General features: G+C 56.1%; 1 protein-coding gene across 1 annotated transcript in view; it reads right to left on the reverse strand.

The window, feature by feature from the left end:
* Nucleotides 1-1,791: 1,791 nt before the first annotated feature.
* Nucleotides 1,792-18,214, reverse strand: part of CDCP1 (CUB domain containing protein 1) — a 50,230-nt gene continuing 33,807 nt past the window's right edge. Inside the window, exons 3-9 of the mRNA XM_051851680.3 lie at nt 17,607-17,969; nt 16,104-16,472; nt 11,650-11,871; nt 9,965-10,345; nt 7,609-7,971; nt 4,974-5,061; nt 1,792-2,658 (exon numbers count right to left, since the gene is read on the reverse strand). Coding sequence (XP_051707640.1) covers nt 2,235-2,658; nt 4,974-5,061; nt 7,609-7,971; nt 9,965-10,345; nt 11,650-11,871; nt 16,104-16,472; nt 17,607-17,969 — 2,210 coding nt within the window. The 3' untranslated portion in view covers nt 1,792-2,234. The remainder of the gene's footprint in view (nt 2,659-4,973; nt 5,062-7,608; nt 7,972-9,964; nt 10,346-11,649; nt 11,872-16,103; nt 16,473-17,606; nt 17,970-18,214) is intronic.

An 18,214-nucleotide genomic window follows, 5' to 3' on the forward strand; every position in this document is an offset into this window, starting at 1 on the left:
TTCTGTAAATCTTTATTTTAAAAATTACAGGAAATGAATAAAATGCTAAAAGAATCTACAATGAATAAATTATTTCCAGTTAAGCATTACAGATCCGCACACACGAGTCTCTGAAGCTTTACCAAGGTTCTGTCTGATGGACTTGGGCTTGTCCCTGCGGACTCGAGGCAGAGCCTCTGCAGTGAGGCCCGGAGGAGCTGGCCGTCCTCACGGGCGGGGCAGACGGGCATGAGGGCTGCCTGGGCACCCGCTGGCCCGGTGTGCGTAGGCACTGTGCTGGCACACAGCTTCTCAGAACCCGAGGCCCACCTGAGGTTTCCGGGAGCCAACCTCGCAGCCATGTGCAAGCGGCAGGGAGGTGTGTGATGGGCAGCGAGCCCCCAGGTGGCCACCCGTGCCCTGGGAGCGACGCAAAGCGCAAAGAGGTGCTCAGAGAGGCCAGCAGGCGAGGGAAGGCAGACGGTGGAGAGCCAGGGCTCAGCGCATGCCTCCAGACAAGGTTCCTTCAGCTGACAGGAGGAAGCCACCGTCCTCTGGCCCCCCGTGGAGGGAGCTACCCAGCACCCCGGGTCAAGGGGCCAAGGGTAAGTGGGCAGGAGCCAGCCTTTCCGGAGGGAGGGTGCCACAGGTAGCACTGAGGGCACTCCACCCCCGCTCCACCTGCAGAGAGCTCGGGAGACCTCGCAGGACACAGGCTCCTCTGCCAAGGCTGTGGGAACATCGAGGCGCTGCATAATGCGTTTGTTTGGAAGGAGGTTTTTGCCTGACAGACTGAACCTTGGACGGTGCTAAGAAGCCACCACCTAGCCCCTCTCGTCCCAGAAGACATCAGGGACCACAGAGGCCACTGTCCACACAGGAGCTGGCTGGTAGCATAGTGAGGGACCGTAGGACACTACATGCCGGCTTCGAGGTCTGTCTCCTCAGCTAGGGGTCTCAGCCCTTCCTTCTCACCGCGAGCAAAGCAACCCTGCAGGGCACTGAGCTGTGACAGCAAACACTCAGCCTCGTGGTGGGCAGCAACAGGGAGCAGTGGGGACTGTGGTGCACTGGGTGCCCACCCAAGGGCAAAGCTGCTGCTCAGTTCCACGTGAGCCCCAACACACCCAGATCCCCCATCTCCATTTTTATGTAAAATTTTTACAGTCTTAAAATTTGATGTAAAAAAAGGATGCTCTGGGCGAACCAAAACAGCCATGTGGGCTGGATCATGTTGCAGTCTGCAGCAGGCACCAGTGGCAGGAAGGCGTGGAGGGCAGAACTGTGACACCCCAAAGATCCCAACCTGACGGGGCCTTCCGGGCAGCTCAGCTCAGACCCGTGTTGGGATTCTGCTCCCTAGAACTGCAAGACAGTAATACTCTTCTTATGCCATCAAGTCACGCGCTGTGGTGCGCAGGTGGCCCCCCCTCCCGGGGGGGGTAGAGTTAACATTTGCAGAGCATGGAAATACTCAAGTTACAAAGTACTGCTACAGCAGGGACGGCCACACACGGCAACTCAAGGAAATTTCTCCTATTTCTAGGATGAAAGGAAAATGGGGAGCAAAATGAGTCTGGTTTTTGCAATAGGGGACGACCACCTGCACAGTGTGAGAAGGAGGCTCTGATCAAAGTAGACATGCTTCAGGACTGCACGCATGCAAGAAGCACGCCACAGAGCCACCTTCCACACACAGGACACACGCGCACACACACCCTTTTCTGGTTGGAGAGAATGCAGAGTATCCCCCTCCCAGGGGGAAGGGGACTTGTTTACCCAGTGGTCAGCAACACTCAAAACCCAGCCATTCAAATCAGAGAGCCTAAGCTGTGGCAAGTCAGGTAAAAAAAAAGCTGCCTGGTCGTATAGTTGACCTCTTAACACACAGGACCACCGAATAAATCATCACACAAAGGGACTGAGTGGGCTCCTAGCAGCAGGTCTGCCGCCCCTGTCCACCACTGCCAAGTCCAGGGCTCCGGGCAACCCTGTGCCGACGGCCCGCGCCTCTCTCCTCTCTGCTGGCTGGTTTATAGTCCAGCCTGAGTTGAGGACGTGTCTCATGACAACCGGACAGATTGGAATTCACTGTTCGCAGCGTCTCGTCACTGCAGAAGGGGGTGGTGTCCAGGGAAGCCTGCTGCTCCTCCCACAGAATTCCCGTTCTTCCTCAGGATTCCTGGTGAGGATCACCACAGGGAGTCTCCGTGCCCTGCACTACGCATCCACGCGAAGCCCCGGATGGGTCTGAATCACTCCACCAGCTCTGTGGGGCCCTGGGTGTCCAGCAAGGGAATGTCTGCGTGCCCGCTGCCCACAGCCTCCTTCGTGGGCTGGGAGAAGGTGTAGGGTTCACCTTCGGACTCAGAGGGCATGGGAGGAGGTGGATAGTCTGAGGCCAACTTTGAGGTCGGGGTCCTGGAGCACACAGCAGGTGTGGGGGGAGGGCAGTCCCCCATGAGCCCCTGGAAGGGTCGGTAGGTGTCCACCTCGGGCTGCAGGAAGGACCCGCTAGCATCCTGCAGCAGATGTCCGTACACCATGGTGTCGTCGATGACGGCGTACACGTGCGAGTCGTTGTCCTTCCGCTCCTTCTGAAACTTGGGCAGCCTTGGCATCTGGGTGTTAGCGTTGCCATTGTAGACGCCCACAGCAAGGCCCTTGTTCTTCTTCTTCCTGTTAGCAGGAAGAACAGAGGTCAGAAAGAGAACAGCCTTGGCAGTCTGTGTCTCCCCCAAGCCCCTCAAGCCACTTAGCATTTTCAAAAGGAAACTGACCTTCCCCTCCCCCTTTCCTGTTAGATACGCGGGAGTGTCCAGCCCTTCTGAACAGCACCGCATTGCGCAAGCCAACCTTCTGAACTCTCAGTACTTCCTGCAGCGAATGCTCCATCCCTCTTGTCTGTGGATAAAAGTTCTGCCCACCTCGATTCTAAGTGGTGATAGGAGAAAGCTCACGGGAAAACGCTTACGATGAAAAAATTACACAGAGATTTCGATTTCTTTTGCAAAAAAATAATCGTATCCTTGACTCCCTTTTCCACGGACTTTGTGCGGTTTCCTCGTCTCTTGGTTTTCGGCTGGAGCTGGGGACAGCAGGACTCAGCGTCAGCAGAGGAGCCCAGCCCCCTCAGCAGCACTGGAGGAATGAGCTAAGACGCAGCTCAGGCCGCGCGGCCCGGCTCCTCAGTGCCATGCCGAGGTCTGCTTCCTGACGCTCTCCGGCACCTGGGCACGGATGGGCTTTAGCACTTCCTGCCATGGGAAACCGAGTCTGACTCTGTCTCCACCAGCCAAGCAGCCAGGCAGGCTGACGCTGTATCGGCCCAGTGAGCAGAATGGGCCCCGTGATGCCCGGGCTGGCAGTTCTCTCACTGTGGACAGGCTCCCTGCATTTGTGCGCGATAAAAAATAAACCTAGCGAGCTGGCACTGTGGCGTAGCAGGTAAAGCTGCCGCCTGCGGAGCCGCCATCCCATATGGGTGCCGGTTCAAGTCCCGGATGTTCCACTTCCGATGCAGCTCCCAGCTATGGCCTGGGAAAACAGTAGAAGATGGCCCAAGTCCTTGGGCCCATACATCCACATGGGAGACCTGGAAGAAGCTCCTAGCTCTTGGCTTTGGATCAGTTCAGCTCTGGCTGTTGCAGCCATTCTGGGGGGTGAACCGGCAGATGGAAGACCCTCCCCCGCCTCTGCCTTTCAAATAAAAAAAAAAATTCTTAAAAAGAAAGAAAGAAGAAAGGTATTACCACTCAAGATTCAACTTAAAAAATTAAATAAATAAAATAAACCTAGCACCTTTAGCTTGTAACTCCTTGTCCCTGGCCGGCAAGGATGACGGGTGCCAGAGGCTCCTGCCTGAAGCCTTGGAACAGGTGTCCACTCTTGGTGCTCTCACAGTGCCTTGCCTGTCCCCACCAATGTATTTCTCACCTGGCCCCAAAACTGCCTGTTTATTTGCCTGCCCTCTGTCCCTCTGCCCCACGGGTGGCAGAAGAGACCGTGTCTTGCTCACTGTCATCTGCGGCACCTCATATGGGTCCCAGCGCCCAGGAGACACTTGCGTATTGAACAAGTGCAGTGTCAAAGGCATCGTGTCCCCTTGTTCTCACTGCAGACCCCCATCCATCCTTCTACACCAACTTAGGCATGGACGGGCCTTTCCAAAGCCAACCTGCCAGCCAGGGCAAGGCCCACCACAAGGTGGAGTCGGGGATCCTCAAGCCCAGAGCGGAGCAGGTGGACTCGCCCCTCACCTAGCCCAGTGCCCTCCTGTGGGGGAAGTAGGAGCCTGGGGTCCACACCATGCTCTCCCCACTGCACTGGGCGTCCCATGCACCCCAGACCAGCATGTTTCCTGGGCCAGGCGGCAAGATGATGCTTCACCTTGTGAGGTCGTTCCCCATGCGGTACGTGAGCGACCACTGCAGGGGGAAGAAGACCCTCCCTGGGTCTGCTGTGAGCTAGGCCCTCCCCGCCAGGCCAGACGTTTCTAGAATGCCTCACTGCCCACCAGGAAGTTCAGTTGTCTGCTCAGAGTCATGGTTAATTAAAAAAAAAAAATCCTCATTGCCTTTTCTGGTAGATCAAGCCATCACATGAAGGAACACAGATTTCGCCCTTCCTCCATGACCTTAATGAGAAACAGGAGAATTTAGAAAATCGAGTGGTGGCTTGGGGAGACCTGGCCTGGGGCTCAATGAACAGGCACAGGGCAGAAGCTGCAGAACAAGTCTTGGCGTCATGCTGTTCTTGCCTCAAAGTAACGGAAGGAGTGGCTGTCTTGAGCCTCCCCTGCCACCACCCCCCCCCCCCCCGTGAGAGTCAACTTACAGAAAGTGTGACTCACGGAGTGACGGTGTCACCATCTGTGTTCTTCCCCTCCCCTGCTCACACTGGCAGTGTCATCTCACAGTGACCCACAATACCCCGGGGCTGTGTGGCCAGAGGGGGCGTCCCGCCAGCCAGAGCCGGCCGAGAGTGTCACCTACTTCCTTTTCACAAAGCAGATGATGAGTCCGAGGGCCAACAGCAGGAAGGCGCCACCTACCACCGCTGCGCTGATGACGGTCGTGAGGTCTATGAGCAGAACACAGGACAGGTGGTCAGCCCGACGGTGAACCGGAGTCGTCTCCAGAGACAGCCCCCAGCAGCTCCAGTCCCCTCCCTTGCAATCTGCTGGCCGCCAGAAAGCAGCCATGGCAGTTCTGGGCCCACGCTCTAAGAGGAATGTCAGCCTGCACTTCCTTCTTCGGTGTAAGAAGTCTGTGCTGAGGCCACCATGCTGCGAGGAAGCCCAAGCTAGCCACGTGACGGCTTCATGGGGAGAGAACCCAGCCCAGCTTAAAGGGAGAACCAAGGTCCCTGTCGTAGGACTCCCCTCTACCATCCCAGCCTCCTCCAGCTGGTTCAAGGCATCTGGTTGGGGCCCCAGGTCACCCTGTGCAGATGAACCACCCTGCTGTGCCCTGTCCCGAGTCCTGACCCACAAACTGAGCAAAAACAAAACAATGTCTCAATCACTAAATCTTCGGGGTAGTTTGCATGCAAACTTAGACAAACTGGGGGACCTACCAGCCGTGCTCCCAAGGCCACTGCTGGCTGCATGGGGGTGTCCCTGGCCCCTCCAGCCTGTTGTGGGGAAGGACAGAGCAGAGAGAGCAGCAGAAAGCTGGGCGTCCAAAGGCAGACGCAAAGCAGTTGCGGCGAGCGCTGTCTTGCTCGTGCCAGCCTCCTACAGCTCTACACAGGGAACAGAAAACAGAGCAGAGCGGGAACCCCGCGCCAGACAGGCATTCAGAACTTCTTGGCTGTGCACTGAGAAAACGCAAAGTGTGATTCCAAGGAAACAGGAAGAGGAAGCAACGGCAGGAAATGAATATGAGAGAGGAGGCGGGGAGCTTCCCACCCGTGGCTTTGGCCCCTTCTCGGCCCCTCTGCCGCTAGCTGGGGTGTGGGCCCAGCAGGACACTCAGTTTCTCTGCCCATAGGAAGGGGAAGGGGCCGGGAGAAAACAGCCTCCACCCCTGTGGCTCCAACACCCTGTGCTCCGCAGCCATCACCGAACCAAGAGCAGACAAGGCCCTGGGGGCGCAGCTTCTCGGGCATCTCTTGGCCAGAGCTCACCTCGCATCTGGTAACTTGGCAAATGACAGGCAGCTCCCAGCCTGGCTCCTCAGCCTGACACCGAGGGCACTTCACCATCCCAGTGTTTCACGGGAGTGGATTAAAAACCCACCCCACTTTCCACCTCCCCACGTTTGCCTTATTTTTATTTTTAAATTGATTACTACAATTGAGAGAGAGTGAGAGAGAGAGAGGGACAGTGAGTCAGACCGTGAGAGATCTTCCATCCACTAGTTCACTCCCTAAATGCCCACAATGGCCAGGCTGCAGTGGGGAGCCCAGAACTCCATCCAGGTCTCCCACATGGGTGGCAGAGACCCAACTACTTTTTTTTTTTTTTAATTTTTTGCCAGGCAGAGTTAGACAGTGAGCGAGAGAGAGACAGAGAGTTATAGACAGTGAGAGACAGAGAGAAAAAGTCTTCCTTCAGTTGGTTCACTCCCCTAATGGCCACCATGGCCGGTGCTATGCCGATCCGAAGCCAGGAGCCAGGTACTTCCTCCCAGTCTCCCATGCAGGTACAGGGACCCAAGCACTTGGGCCATCCTCCACTGTTCTCCCGGGCCACAGCAGAGAGCTGGACTGGGAGAGGAGCAACCAGGACTCGTACCCAGTGCCCCAACTGGGACTAGAACCTGAGGTGCCAGTGCCGCAGGTGGAGGATTAGCCAAGTGAGCCATGGCACCGGCCTGAGACCCAACTACTTAAGCCATCCCCTACCACCCAGGGTCTGCATTAGCAGGAAGCTGGAATTGGGAGAGGAGCCAGAGGCCTGAACCAGGACACACTGACAGTGGATGTGGGCATTCCTGGCCACATCTTAACTGCTGGGTGAGAGGCCCGCCCCTGGTCCCCACATGTTCACGCCCAACACTGAACCCCCATGATCCTTTCAGGATGCGGTTGCTAGCGTGTACTCTCTACAGATAAGGGAGATGGTGGGGGAAGGAGGAGACCTGCCCTAGGCCAGAGAGCTATTAAGAGGAAAGAATGGGGGACAGACTGACCGAGAGCACCAAGGCTGGCCATGAGGACAGCGTAGAAGAGGCAGTGTGCACGTTCCCCACCCAACAAGAGAGACCTCGCACGCAGCATGCCACAAACCTCTCTGCCCCTGCTGTGAGACCTGGACAGGAGACTGCACGGAGGGCAGCCAAGTCCAGTTGTCCTGGATGATCTTGGCTGGGCCCCAGACAGCACAGTGCCTGGGCAAGGACTGGCAAAGCATGCTAGCCAACCTGCAGCTGTCCACAGGTGCACGAGGGAGTGAGGCCCACGAGCCCAGCTCAAGCCAGAACTGCCCAGCCCACGTGGGAGTGGTAACAAACAGCTGTTTTTTAAGCCACTACGTTCTGGGGTGGCTTTGGAGGCAGCATTGCTGCCGCATCAGCCCACAGACTTGTGGACAGCTGCGAATCTGTCTGCATCTTCTGACCTGGCGCTCCCACTTGCTCCTTATCTCTTAGGTGCCCATCCCCAAAAGACCCTGGAGGCCATTACCCATAGTCCTCGGGGTGAGCGCGACCCAGAAGAGTAGGTCCAGCTGCTTGCCGCTGGCGGGGCTGCAGTTGGAGACGTTGACCCAGAAGCTGCGGCGGCGGACGCGTGGCTCGGGCAGCACCTCCTCCAGGCTGAAGATCTCCTTGGCCCGGGTCTGCTGCTCCTGGATGATCATGAACGCGCGGCCGGTCTGGCACACCACGCCCATCCGCTCCTTGACGAGGGTCAGGCAGGCCACCTGGTTGCTGGGCACGCTGATGTTCCAGGACACCGAGGAGAGGGACGGCAGGCCCCGGTCCCAGTTAGGGGTCCTCAGGTAGACCTTGCTTTTCGCGTCTGGGGTCACGGTGAAAATGCTTTCCTCTGCAGGACAGGAAGCTGTTGTTTCACTCAGCCAAGACACAGAGAGCCGGAGCAGCCAGGGGCTGATGCTGAACTGGCTGGATGGGCGCCACCCCACACCGCTGTCCACAGGGCTGGACGTGTGCTGCACCCGCACCACCCCACAGAGCAACCACCGGCCGCGTGTGCCTGCTGAGCACCTGCAGTAAGTGCCCAATGGGACACAAGAATTGCACGGTTAATTTTAATTCACTGGCCACAGGAGGTGGCTGATGGCTACGGGACAGGTCAGTGCAGCAGGCTGCATAGTTACAGTCCTATTCGGCACATATCAGGTCTTCCAATCAATCGATCAATCAGCAAACCTCAAAACCAGACCACTGGTTTGCCAAACTAGTGGTTATGTTGGCTTCCTTCTAGAAATGCTCTCAACCCAGTGAACTCTTATCTGCTGCCCGGCTCCACGTGGGAATGACACATCCCAATTTCCATCTTCAGCATGAAAACAACTTGGAGGGGCCGGTGCTGTGGTGTAGCAGGCTAAGCCTCTGCCTGTGGTGCCAGCATCCCACATGGGCACAGGTTTGAGACCCAGCTGCTCCACTGCCCATCTAGCTCCGTGCTAATGGCCTGGGAAAGCAATAGAAGATGGCCCAAGTGCCTGGGCCCCTGAACCCATGTGGGAGACCTGGAAGAAGCTCCTGGCTCCTGGCTTCGGATTGGCCCAGCTCTAGCCATTGTGGGCATTTAGGGAGTCAACCAGTGGATAAAAGACCTTTTTTTTTTTGTCTCTGTGTTTAACTCTACCTCTCAAATAAATCAGTAAACCTTAAAAAACAAAAAAACCCGACAACTTGGAATTCTGGGAAGAATTCTAGAACTGCGAAGCTGAAGGAGCCCCTGACAGGTCAGCGAATCCAGTCCTTACCCGCAGGCGAGATAAAAGCCCAATGCTGCAGGCGGATGAGAACGCGTCTGATTGCCAGAGACTCCCCAGAAGGAGTTCCTCTGGTCACCTTGGAGATGTCAGGGAGCCTGCATGGAATCTAATCTCACGGCCAAAGAGGCTTCTCCTCCCACGCCCGCCTCCGAGAACAGAAGGACAAAGCAGCCCTCAGATAAAGGTCTCGGTCAATGCTGAAACGGCCTCTAACGCTCGTAACTGTTGGAGCACTTGTACTGTGGAGGCTGTGGCTTTTAAAATCAACCCCGGAGAGCTCAGAGTGGTGAGTGAGTGAGTGAGGACGCCGAACGCCTTGGTCTGGTGTTCCAGGAGGGCCTGCTGCACCCCACTGGAGACGGGGATGCACCTGTCTCCCATGGCCTTTGCTCAGAGTGCTGCACACTGCACTCGGAATTGTAAACGCAGAATCACAGAAATGTCAGCACCACCTTAAAAAGCCAGGATCGGGCATATCTGGTTGTTTCTCTCCCTGCTCCCAAGAAACAATCAAATCCTTTTTTTGGTTTGTCTTGCCACCTACCAACCACTGCCTCCCACTGCCAGATTTTATTATTATTTTTTTCTATTTATTTGAAAGGCGGAATGATAGAAGAAGGAGGGGTGGTGGAATCTTCTACTCACTGGTCCACTCCCCAAATGGCTGCAGCAGCGGGGGCTGGGCCAGGCCAGATCCAGGATCCTGAACCTCTTGAGTCTCCCACATGCGTGGTGGGGGACCAAGCACCTGGGCCACCCCTGTTGCTTTTCCATTAAAAGGAGCTGGACTGGAAGTGGACCAGCCAGGACTCAAACCGGCGCTCATGTGGGATGCCAGCCTCACAGGTGGTGGCTTAACTCCAGATTTTTCTTATTTTTAACCTCTGCAATTTTCCACGCTACATTAAGGTTAACGCCGGGAGCAGGTCTCACCATCTTTCAAATTCCTGGTGGGAGGACCAACGCGTCATGCCACCCTTTCTCTGCAAATCAGCAGCTTAATGAAGGGAACTATAGAGCGAGCCCCGAACCCAAAGGACTAAGGCAGCAGGGTGGCGGGGACAGACGGCTTACCTTTGAAGAAGGGGATGAAGGACACGTTCAGCACCTGCCTGGAGGCGTCCTTCTGGAAGCCGGGTGAGAAGGTGCGCAGGGTCACCGACACGTTCTGCTTCACCTGGATGTGCTCGATGGCGCCTCCGGGGCAGAAGGAGCCGAAGTACAGGTCCTGGCCCGGCACGGCGCTGGCCAGCAGGTAGCTGAAGCTGGTGCTGCAGGCCCTCTCGTGCGTGTGCTGCTGCAGCTTCTGCGCCGGCACCAGCGCCAGGCTGAGCCTGTCCTTGGGCACCAGCAGCTTCCAGGAGAAGTCATGCAGCTGCACGGGCAGCTGGAGGATGTCGCTGGGCACCTGCAGGCGGTAGGACTTCCTCTGGCAGTAGCGGGGGTCCAGGCAGCCTGGAAGAGAGGAGCTCATGGGACCCACGCCTGGAGGAGGCCAGGAGGGCACCCTTCTCACCGCTGCCGCTGGCCTGGGGCTGGACGCCTGCCAGCAGCCCTGCTCTGCTCTTGGGGGTCTCAGCTCCCAGGCTGCCCCTCGCTGCTGCCTCCTTCGCCAGCTTTTCCTCCCTCTCTCTTGTCCTGTGACCCTAGGACAGACTTCTGGGGGACGCTCCACTTTTTTTTAATTTTTTTTTTTAATTTATTTTTTTTGACAGGCAGTTAGACAGTGAGAGAGAGACAGAGAGAAAGGTCTTCCTTTTTGCCGTTGGTTCACCCCCCCAAAAGTTTGCTACGGCTGGTGTGCTGTGCCGATCTGAAGCCAGGAGCCAGGTGCTTCCTTCTGGTCTCCCATGCGGGTGCAGGGCCCAAGCACTTGGGCCATCCTCCACTGCCTTCCCGGGCCACAGTAGAGAGCTGGACTGGAAGAGGAGCAACCGGGACAGAACCGGCATCCCAACCAGGACTAGAACCCAGAGTACTGGCACCGCAGACGGAGGATTAGTCAAGTGAGCCGCGGCGCTGGCCAGGATCCACTTTTGATCTTCCTTTTACGCAGGATTTCCTGGGTCTCACATGGTTAAGTGTCACACGGGCACGGTTCGGGCTCAATTCCCTCACCACACACAGACTGCCCAGCATCCCCAGAGGCGGGGCGGCAGCTCTGTGGAGTGGTGAGAACTGTGAGCGGCCTCAGAGAACTCTCAGCGCGGGTCCCCCTGTGCCACCTCCTAACCAGGTAACCTCAGGCAGGCTACATGGCCTCAGCTCCCATGCTGCAGAGCCTGTCAGAGCAGCCATGGCAGAGATGGTGGTGGGCCAGCAGGAAGGTGACTGCTGGTTTTGCCACCCTCCGCTCATCACTCTTTTTTAAGTGACCAACACTTGCCCAGCACTGCCAGTGACTACACAGATGCAAAGTGGAACAAACCAAGGCCACAAGGTTGTCAGTCTCATGCAGAAGACAAGTTGGGGGTGCAGGGACAGGGCAGGCAGGGCAAGGCCAAGCACAGGAGGGAGACTGTGGCCTGGGCACAGACACACGTGTATGGGCACAGGGAAAAGCAATGCGGGGGATGCCTGTGCCAGCCAGGCTGCTCCTGCAGGGGGCGCACTGTCAGCCCACTGCTGCCCTTGCTCACCTGCACTTGGGTGACTATCTCACTCCCTCTATGACCCCCTCAGGACCACCACCCAGAAGACAGGGCATGGAGGGGAGGGCGGCAGGAAGCGGCCCAGGGTGAAGGCACTCCAGGGCGTACTTAGCGTTTTCTCGGCATTCATCCACAGGCGGGTCAGGTTGTCACACAGGAATGAGATCCTGTGTTTGGAGCCAGGTGTCAGGGTGACGTTGGCACTGCAGGTCCGCGATTCCAGGCACACGAAGCAGCCAGGGACAAACTTGCGGCCATGTTTGACAGGCCGTGGCTCGATGGTCAATGACATGGTCTGCTCGTTACTCAAGTCAACCACGTAGGTCTTATCTGAAACCACAAATAGAAAGCAGGCGTGGAGCAGGAATCAGCAGCAACCACACGAAATGGCAAAAGTTCGTAGAAAACCTCTCCAGGAGCTGGCACTGTAGCGACGCAGGTAGAGCCACTGTTTGTGACATCAGCATCCCATATGGGCACAGGTTCAAATCCTGGCTGCTCCACTTCCTATCCAGTTCCCTGTTAATTGCCTGGGAAAGCAGTGGACAATGGCCTACATGCTTGGGCCCCTGCACCTACGTAGGAGACCTGGATGAAGCTCCTGGCTCCTGGTGTCAGCTTGGCCCAGCCCCAGCCATTGCAGCTATTTGGGGAGTGAATCAGGAGACAGAAGACCTCTCTTTCTCTCTCTTTTTGTAATTTGCCATTCAAATAAATAAATAACATCTTTAAAAAAAAAGAGAGAAAAATAAGTGGACTTAATCCTGATAAAAACAAGGCAACTTCATCACAAACGTGGCTTAAACACGTATAAGAAAAGCAAGAAAAGGAAAGGCCACATATATTTTTATTGCGGTACCATTCCCAAGGGCCGAGACAGGGAATCACCCCAGGCGTCTACGGAGGATGACTGGGTAAGGAAATGTGGGATATACACACGCACAGGAGCCCCGTTCAGCTACAGAAAAGAACAAAACCCTGTTGGTGCAGCAACAGGGACAGAACCGAGTGTGTTAAGACAGCCACGGAAAGAGACATACTGAACATTCTCCCTGCAGCGGCTAAGAGGCCAACCTCACAGAGGAGAGAACAGAACAGGGGTTACTAGAGCCTGGCGCGGGGCTGCAGGGGCTGGGCAGGGGCCGTGCAGTGCAGCTGGAGAGGAGGCACAGGGCTGCAGGTGCTCCAGACAGCAGGGTGAGCACGGTCTACAGCAGTTACCTGTGCATTTCAGAGTGGCTAGGAGGGAGGACTTTGAATGTCTGCAACACAAACGATAAACGTTTGCAATGCCAGGCCTACCAGTTATCCTGATCTGATTATGCCACACTGTATACAGATACTGAGATGTCACGCAGTGCCCCATACGTATGTGCAATCACTACGTGTCAATTAAAAATTTGCTAAAAGGCTTAGAAGATTAATATATCTGTCAGACAATAAGTGCCATCAGTCATGTTAAAGGACAGGAGGCAGAAAATGCTTGCAATCGAGACTGAACAGTTCATGGGAGATAAAAATGTCCAAAGACTCCAAACGCGAAAAGTTTGGAGAAGAGCAAGTGAGAAGGTGACTAGATCCCCTACTCAGAGGCTGGAACAATGGAAACCTCTGGCATGCGGAGTGCTGGGCAGGCCGTGGGCAGTGGAAGCCTGCAGCAGCCTGATACAGCTGATACAGCTTGGGAATGAGTGGAAAAATGAGCCTCGCACCCGCCGTGACCCCGGCCACATGCCTGGCAGCGTGTGCCTGCGTTTCACTTCAGCACGGGGACTCAGTTCTACTCCAAGCACCACCACCCATCGACCCACTTATGGAAAACTGGGAGCCACCTGGCACGGGACAGTTCAGTCAGCTCTGGGACACTCACGAGTGGAATATTATGCAGCAGGTAAGAGGAATGCGGGAGATCTAAACATGCAGGTCTACAGATCCCAGATGTAGCACCAGGCAAAGAGCAGGCTGCAGAGCAGTGCGTGGACTACGATGCTGTGCCGACGACAGGATCCGCGTGAAAGAAGACAGCTATTTCCACACAGATGTGGCTGGCTGCACAGGTGGAGAGACGAAAGACCAACAACACACCCCAGGAGAGGGCCCTGAAAGATGGGACAGTGTGAGTAGCCAAGGGGCATCTTAGCTTTGTCTGTGATGCCTGAATTTTAGCAAGAAAAGACATTTCTGGGCCAGCGCCGCGGCTCACTAGGCTAATCCTCCGCCTTGCGGCGCCAGCACACCAGTTCTAGTCCCGGTCAGGGCGCCAGATTCTGTCCTGGTTGCCCCTCTTCCAGGCCAGCTCTCTGCTGTGGCCAGGGAGTGCAGTGGAGGATGGCCCAAGTGCTTGGGCCCTGCACCCCATGGGAGACCAGGAGAAGTACCTGGCTCCTGCCATCGGATCAGCGCGGTGCGCCGGCCGCAGTGCACCGGCTGCGGCGGCCATTGGGGGGTGAACCAACGGCAAAAGGAAGACCTTTCTCTCTGTCTCTCTCTCTCACTGTCCACTATGCCTGTCAAAAAATTAAAAAAAAAAAAAAAAAGAAAAGAAAAGAAAAGACACATGTGTGGCATAATTCAGGGGATGCCTGATTATGGGTCACAGAAGTGGTTTCTATGATGTCATCATTAGAAATACACAGTGCAGAGAGGCAGGCCTGATTTACGTGTCAGTTCTCCGGATGACGTCCCAGAATGACCATGGCCAGGTGAGCCAATGGGGCTACTTTATGTCCACTCTAGAACAGATGACCACATACACAGCGACACACAAAAGGGTCGTTTCCCTCTGTAAAGTCATCCCCAGAGGGTTCTATACTGCCAATCCTGGGAGATCACTTTTTTTTTTAAATTTTTTAAAATTTTTTAATTTTTTGATAGGCAGAGTGGACAGTGAGAGAGAGAGAGACAGAGTGAAAGGTCTTCCTTTGCCATTGGTTCACCCTCCAATGGCCGCCGCAACCGGCGCACTGTGCTGATCCGATGGCAGGAGCCAGGTACTTTTCCTGGTCTCCCATGGGGTGCAGGGCCCAAGCACCTGGGCCATCCTCCACTGCACTCCCTGGCCACAGCAGAGAGCTGGCCTGGAAGAGGGGCAACCGGGACAGAATCCGGTGCCCCGACCGGGACTAGAACCCGGTGTGCCGGCGCCACAAGGCGGAGGATTAGCCTAGTGAGCCGCGGCGCCGGCCGGGAGATCACTTTTCACTGAACAGCTTTTCCTTTCTATTCCCTCTGCTTTTACAGGAAGGAATCAAATTAAGACACTGCCTGTGCAGGGTGGCACTGTCCGTGTCAAGGGTGCTAACCCTGCCGCCCAGCAGGTCCCGCCTTCCCCTGCCCGTGGAGAAACACGCAAGCCCAGCCAGCGCTGCTCTGCTTCCTCCTTCCCGGTAACCAGAACCACGTTGATACTAATTGCTCCTTCTGCACCGACTGCCAGGGAGCTCAGTGTCAAATCAGACCCATAACAGAGATGTCTGTCTGTTGGGTGGTCCCATCTCTCAACTCCTGCCTGTTCCCATGTAAGTTTCATCATTGTGTCCACGAATGCTTTAATGAGTGATGTCATGTCTACAGCCAGAGTACAGATTCTAAGGCTGCTACCTTAAATATGATTTGATTCAGGAAATGCTTGGTTTTTCCATCTCTTAGCGCATTTCCACATTGAGCTCATTTCTTCATTTATTATTATTATTATTTTTTTTTTATTTTTTTTTATTTTTTTTTTTTTTGACAGGCAGAGTGGACAGTGAGAGAGAGAGACAGAGAGAAAGGTCTTCCTTTGCCGTTGGTTCACCCTCCAATGGCCACCGCGGCCAGCACGCTGCGGCCGGTGCACCGCGCTGATCCGATGGCAGGAGCCAGGATCCAGGTGCTTTTCCTGGTCTCCCATGGGGTGCAGGGCCCAAGCACCTGGGCCATCCTCCACTGCACTCCCTGGCCACAGCAGAGGGCTGGCCTGGAAGAGGGGCAACCGGGACAGAATCCGGCGCCCCGACCGGGACTAGAACCCGGTGTGCCGGCGCCGCTAGGCGGAGGATTAGCCTAGTGAGCTGCGGCGCCGGCCCATTTATTATTATTTTTTTAAAATTACTTATTTGGGGCCAGCGCCGCGGCTCACTAGGCTAATCCTCCGCTTTGCGGTGCCGGCACACGGGGTTCTAGTCCCAGTCAGGGCGCCGGATTCTGTCCCGGTTGCCCCTCTTCCAGGCCAGCTCTCTGCGGTGGCCCGGGAGTGCAGTGGAGGATGGCCCAAGTGCTTGGTACCTGCACCCCATGGGAGACCAGGATAAGTACCTGGCTCCTGCCATCGGATCAGCGTGGTGCGCTGGCCGCGGCGGCCATTGGAGGGTGAACCAACGGCAAAAGGAAGACCTTTCTCTCTCTCTCTCACTGTCCACTCTGCCTGTCAAAAAAATAATAAAAAAAAAAAAAAGAAAGAAAGAAAGAAAGAAAACAACGGAACAAGGCCTCTAAAATTCTGCAGGAATTCTGTTTGCAACCTAGGATTCTGCACCAAACCAGCACCAGCAAATTGCTCCCACAGGAGGAGGGGGCGCACTTACTGCTCTCGGTCTGTGGATGCTGGACCAGAACCTGGAACCGCAGCCGCAGGATCCCTGGACTTTGGGCATCTTGGTCGCAGCCCTGCAGGGAGAGGTTGAAGGTCCCGGCCATGTTCCCGGGCTGCTGGTCCTCCAGCTTGAACACCTCGGGGTTGGTGGTGGAGCCCGGGATGTAGTACTCCACCCGCTCCTCCTTCTTCTCACAGTTGGAGACGTTGAAGCTGAGGAAGGAGACGCTGGACCGCATGTGCGGGGGGACCAGGAACTGCCACGTCATGAGCTCGTCCTCGGGAAAACCTTCCGGGTAGTTGGCCGACATCAGGGTGGCCGTGCCCTCACCCTCGAACACGCACTCGACGATGCACAGACCTACCGGGAGGAAGCGAGTCAGCACGGAGGAGGCGGCCCCGGGTGGGAGAGTGAGGACATGCGAGGGATGAGACGTGGTGCTGGGCGGTGGCTCGGCACACACTGGCGTTCCACCACACAGACACCGTGCACGGCCTCGGGGGCACAGAGGCAGCGAAATGCACTAAGAGAATTAGGGAGGGACGAGTTCTGAGTGTGACCTCCAATTCTAAAACAGAGGCTGCCACCTATGACACTGGCATCCCATCTGGTCGCCAGTTCAAGTCCTGGCTGTTCCATTTCCAATCCAGCTCCCTGCTGATGCGCCTAGGAAAGCAGCAGAAGATGGCCCAAGTACATGTGTCCCTGCACCCACATGGGAGACCTGGATGGGGCTCCTGGCTCCTGGCTCCTGCCTGGCCCAGCCCCAGCATTTGGGGAGTGAACCAGTGGATGGGAAGATCTCTAACTCTGCCTTTCAGATAAATAAATGAATCTTAAAAAAAGAAAAACACTTTTTTCTTTATTTGAGAGGCAGGGAGAGTGCCCCTATCCACGGGCCCACTCCCCAGTAGCTGGGGAGCCAAAGCTGGGAGCCGGGAACTCAGTTCTGGCCTCCCATGTGGGTGTCAGAGACCCAACCACTTGAACCATCACTGCGGCCTCCCAGGATCTGCATTAGCAGGAAGCTGGAGTCAGGACTCAGAGTCAGGACTTGAACCCAGGCACGGAGAGAGGAGGCAGGCATCCCAGTGATGGCTGAATCACCGGGCAAGAAGCCTGCCCCATAGTCTTATTTTTAATAATGGCTCCTCAAATTCCTGAACATTTAGCAATCAGCTGTCTCCTGAGCCAGTGCAAGGTGGCTCAAAGCACACCACCGATGCAGTTATACAAAGTGTGAGTGAGAAAGAAGATAACGAAGCTAGAAACAGAGCTGCTACGTGGGTCGACAGAACCAATCCCACATCGCTTTCTGAAAACAAATATCACACGTAAACAGCACAAAGATAAGGGTCACTGCACCGCGTGTGTGTGACAGGGAAGACAGCACCCACACCAAGAACCAGGGCCCCATGCCCCCGGCAGAACAGCGGGAGCTCCCTGCGGACACTGAGGCTGACGGGAACGGTCGGGAGGGGAGGGTGCGCTCACGTTTTATAGCCGTGTGGTTTGCAATGCTGAAGCCCGAGAAGTTTCTGGGGTGGAACCACGGCAGGTGCAAGGCCACCTTCACCCCCTCTTGCATCTTGATCCGGGACACGGTGCCATTGCTGCAGAAGGTTCCGATCTTGACCTCAGCCGTGTTGATGCGGCCGCTGATGGAGTGAGTGACGCCGTCCGGGCAAGCTTCGCCAGGGCCGATCTGCCTCAGGCGGGGACGAGAGAAGTGCAGCTCCAGCCCGATGCTCTTGTGGGCCTTGACGTCCCAGACGAAAGTTCTGTTGAGGGCGGGCAACACCGACGTCGAGGGCTCCAGCTGCACCTCCCCAAAGGGACACGGGCCCGACACGCAGTCTGAAACAGACAGGAAAGCAATGCTCATCACAGGTGCTGCAAGGCCACCTGCCGCGGCCCCTAGCATCGCAGACTCTGGGATGCTGCCCAGGTGGGCGCACCCATCCCCAGCTGCTGTCAGTCTTAGTGGCCAAAGGCTCATAGAGGCACCTGCTTCGGGGATGCACCGGAGCTTGGGGGAGCCACCTCGGACCAGAACAGTCTAAGACATTCTGCTGGCTCTGACCCAAAGGGGAGTGACAGTC

Source organism: Oryctolagus cuniculus, chromosome 10, assembly GCF_051225735.1.
Source record: "Oryctolagus cuniculus isolate XC-2025 breed Fujian yellow rabbit chromosome 10, ASM5122573v1, whole genome shotgun sequence".
Taxonomy (NCBI): Eukaryota; Metazoa; Chordata; class Mammalia; order Lagomorpha; family Leporidae; genus Oryctolagus; species Oryctolagus cuniculus.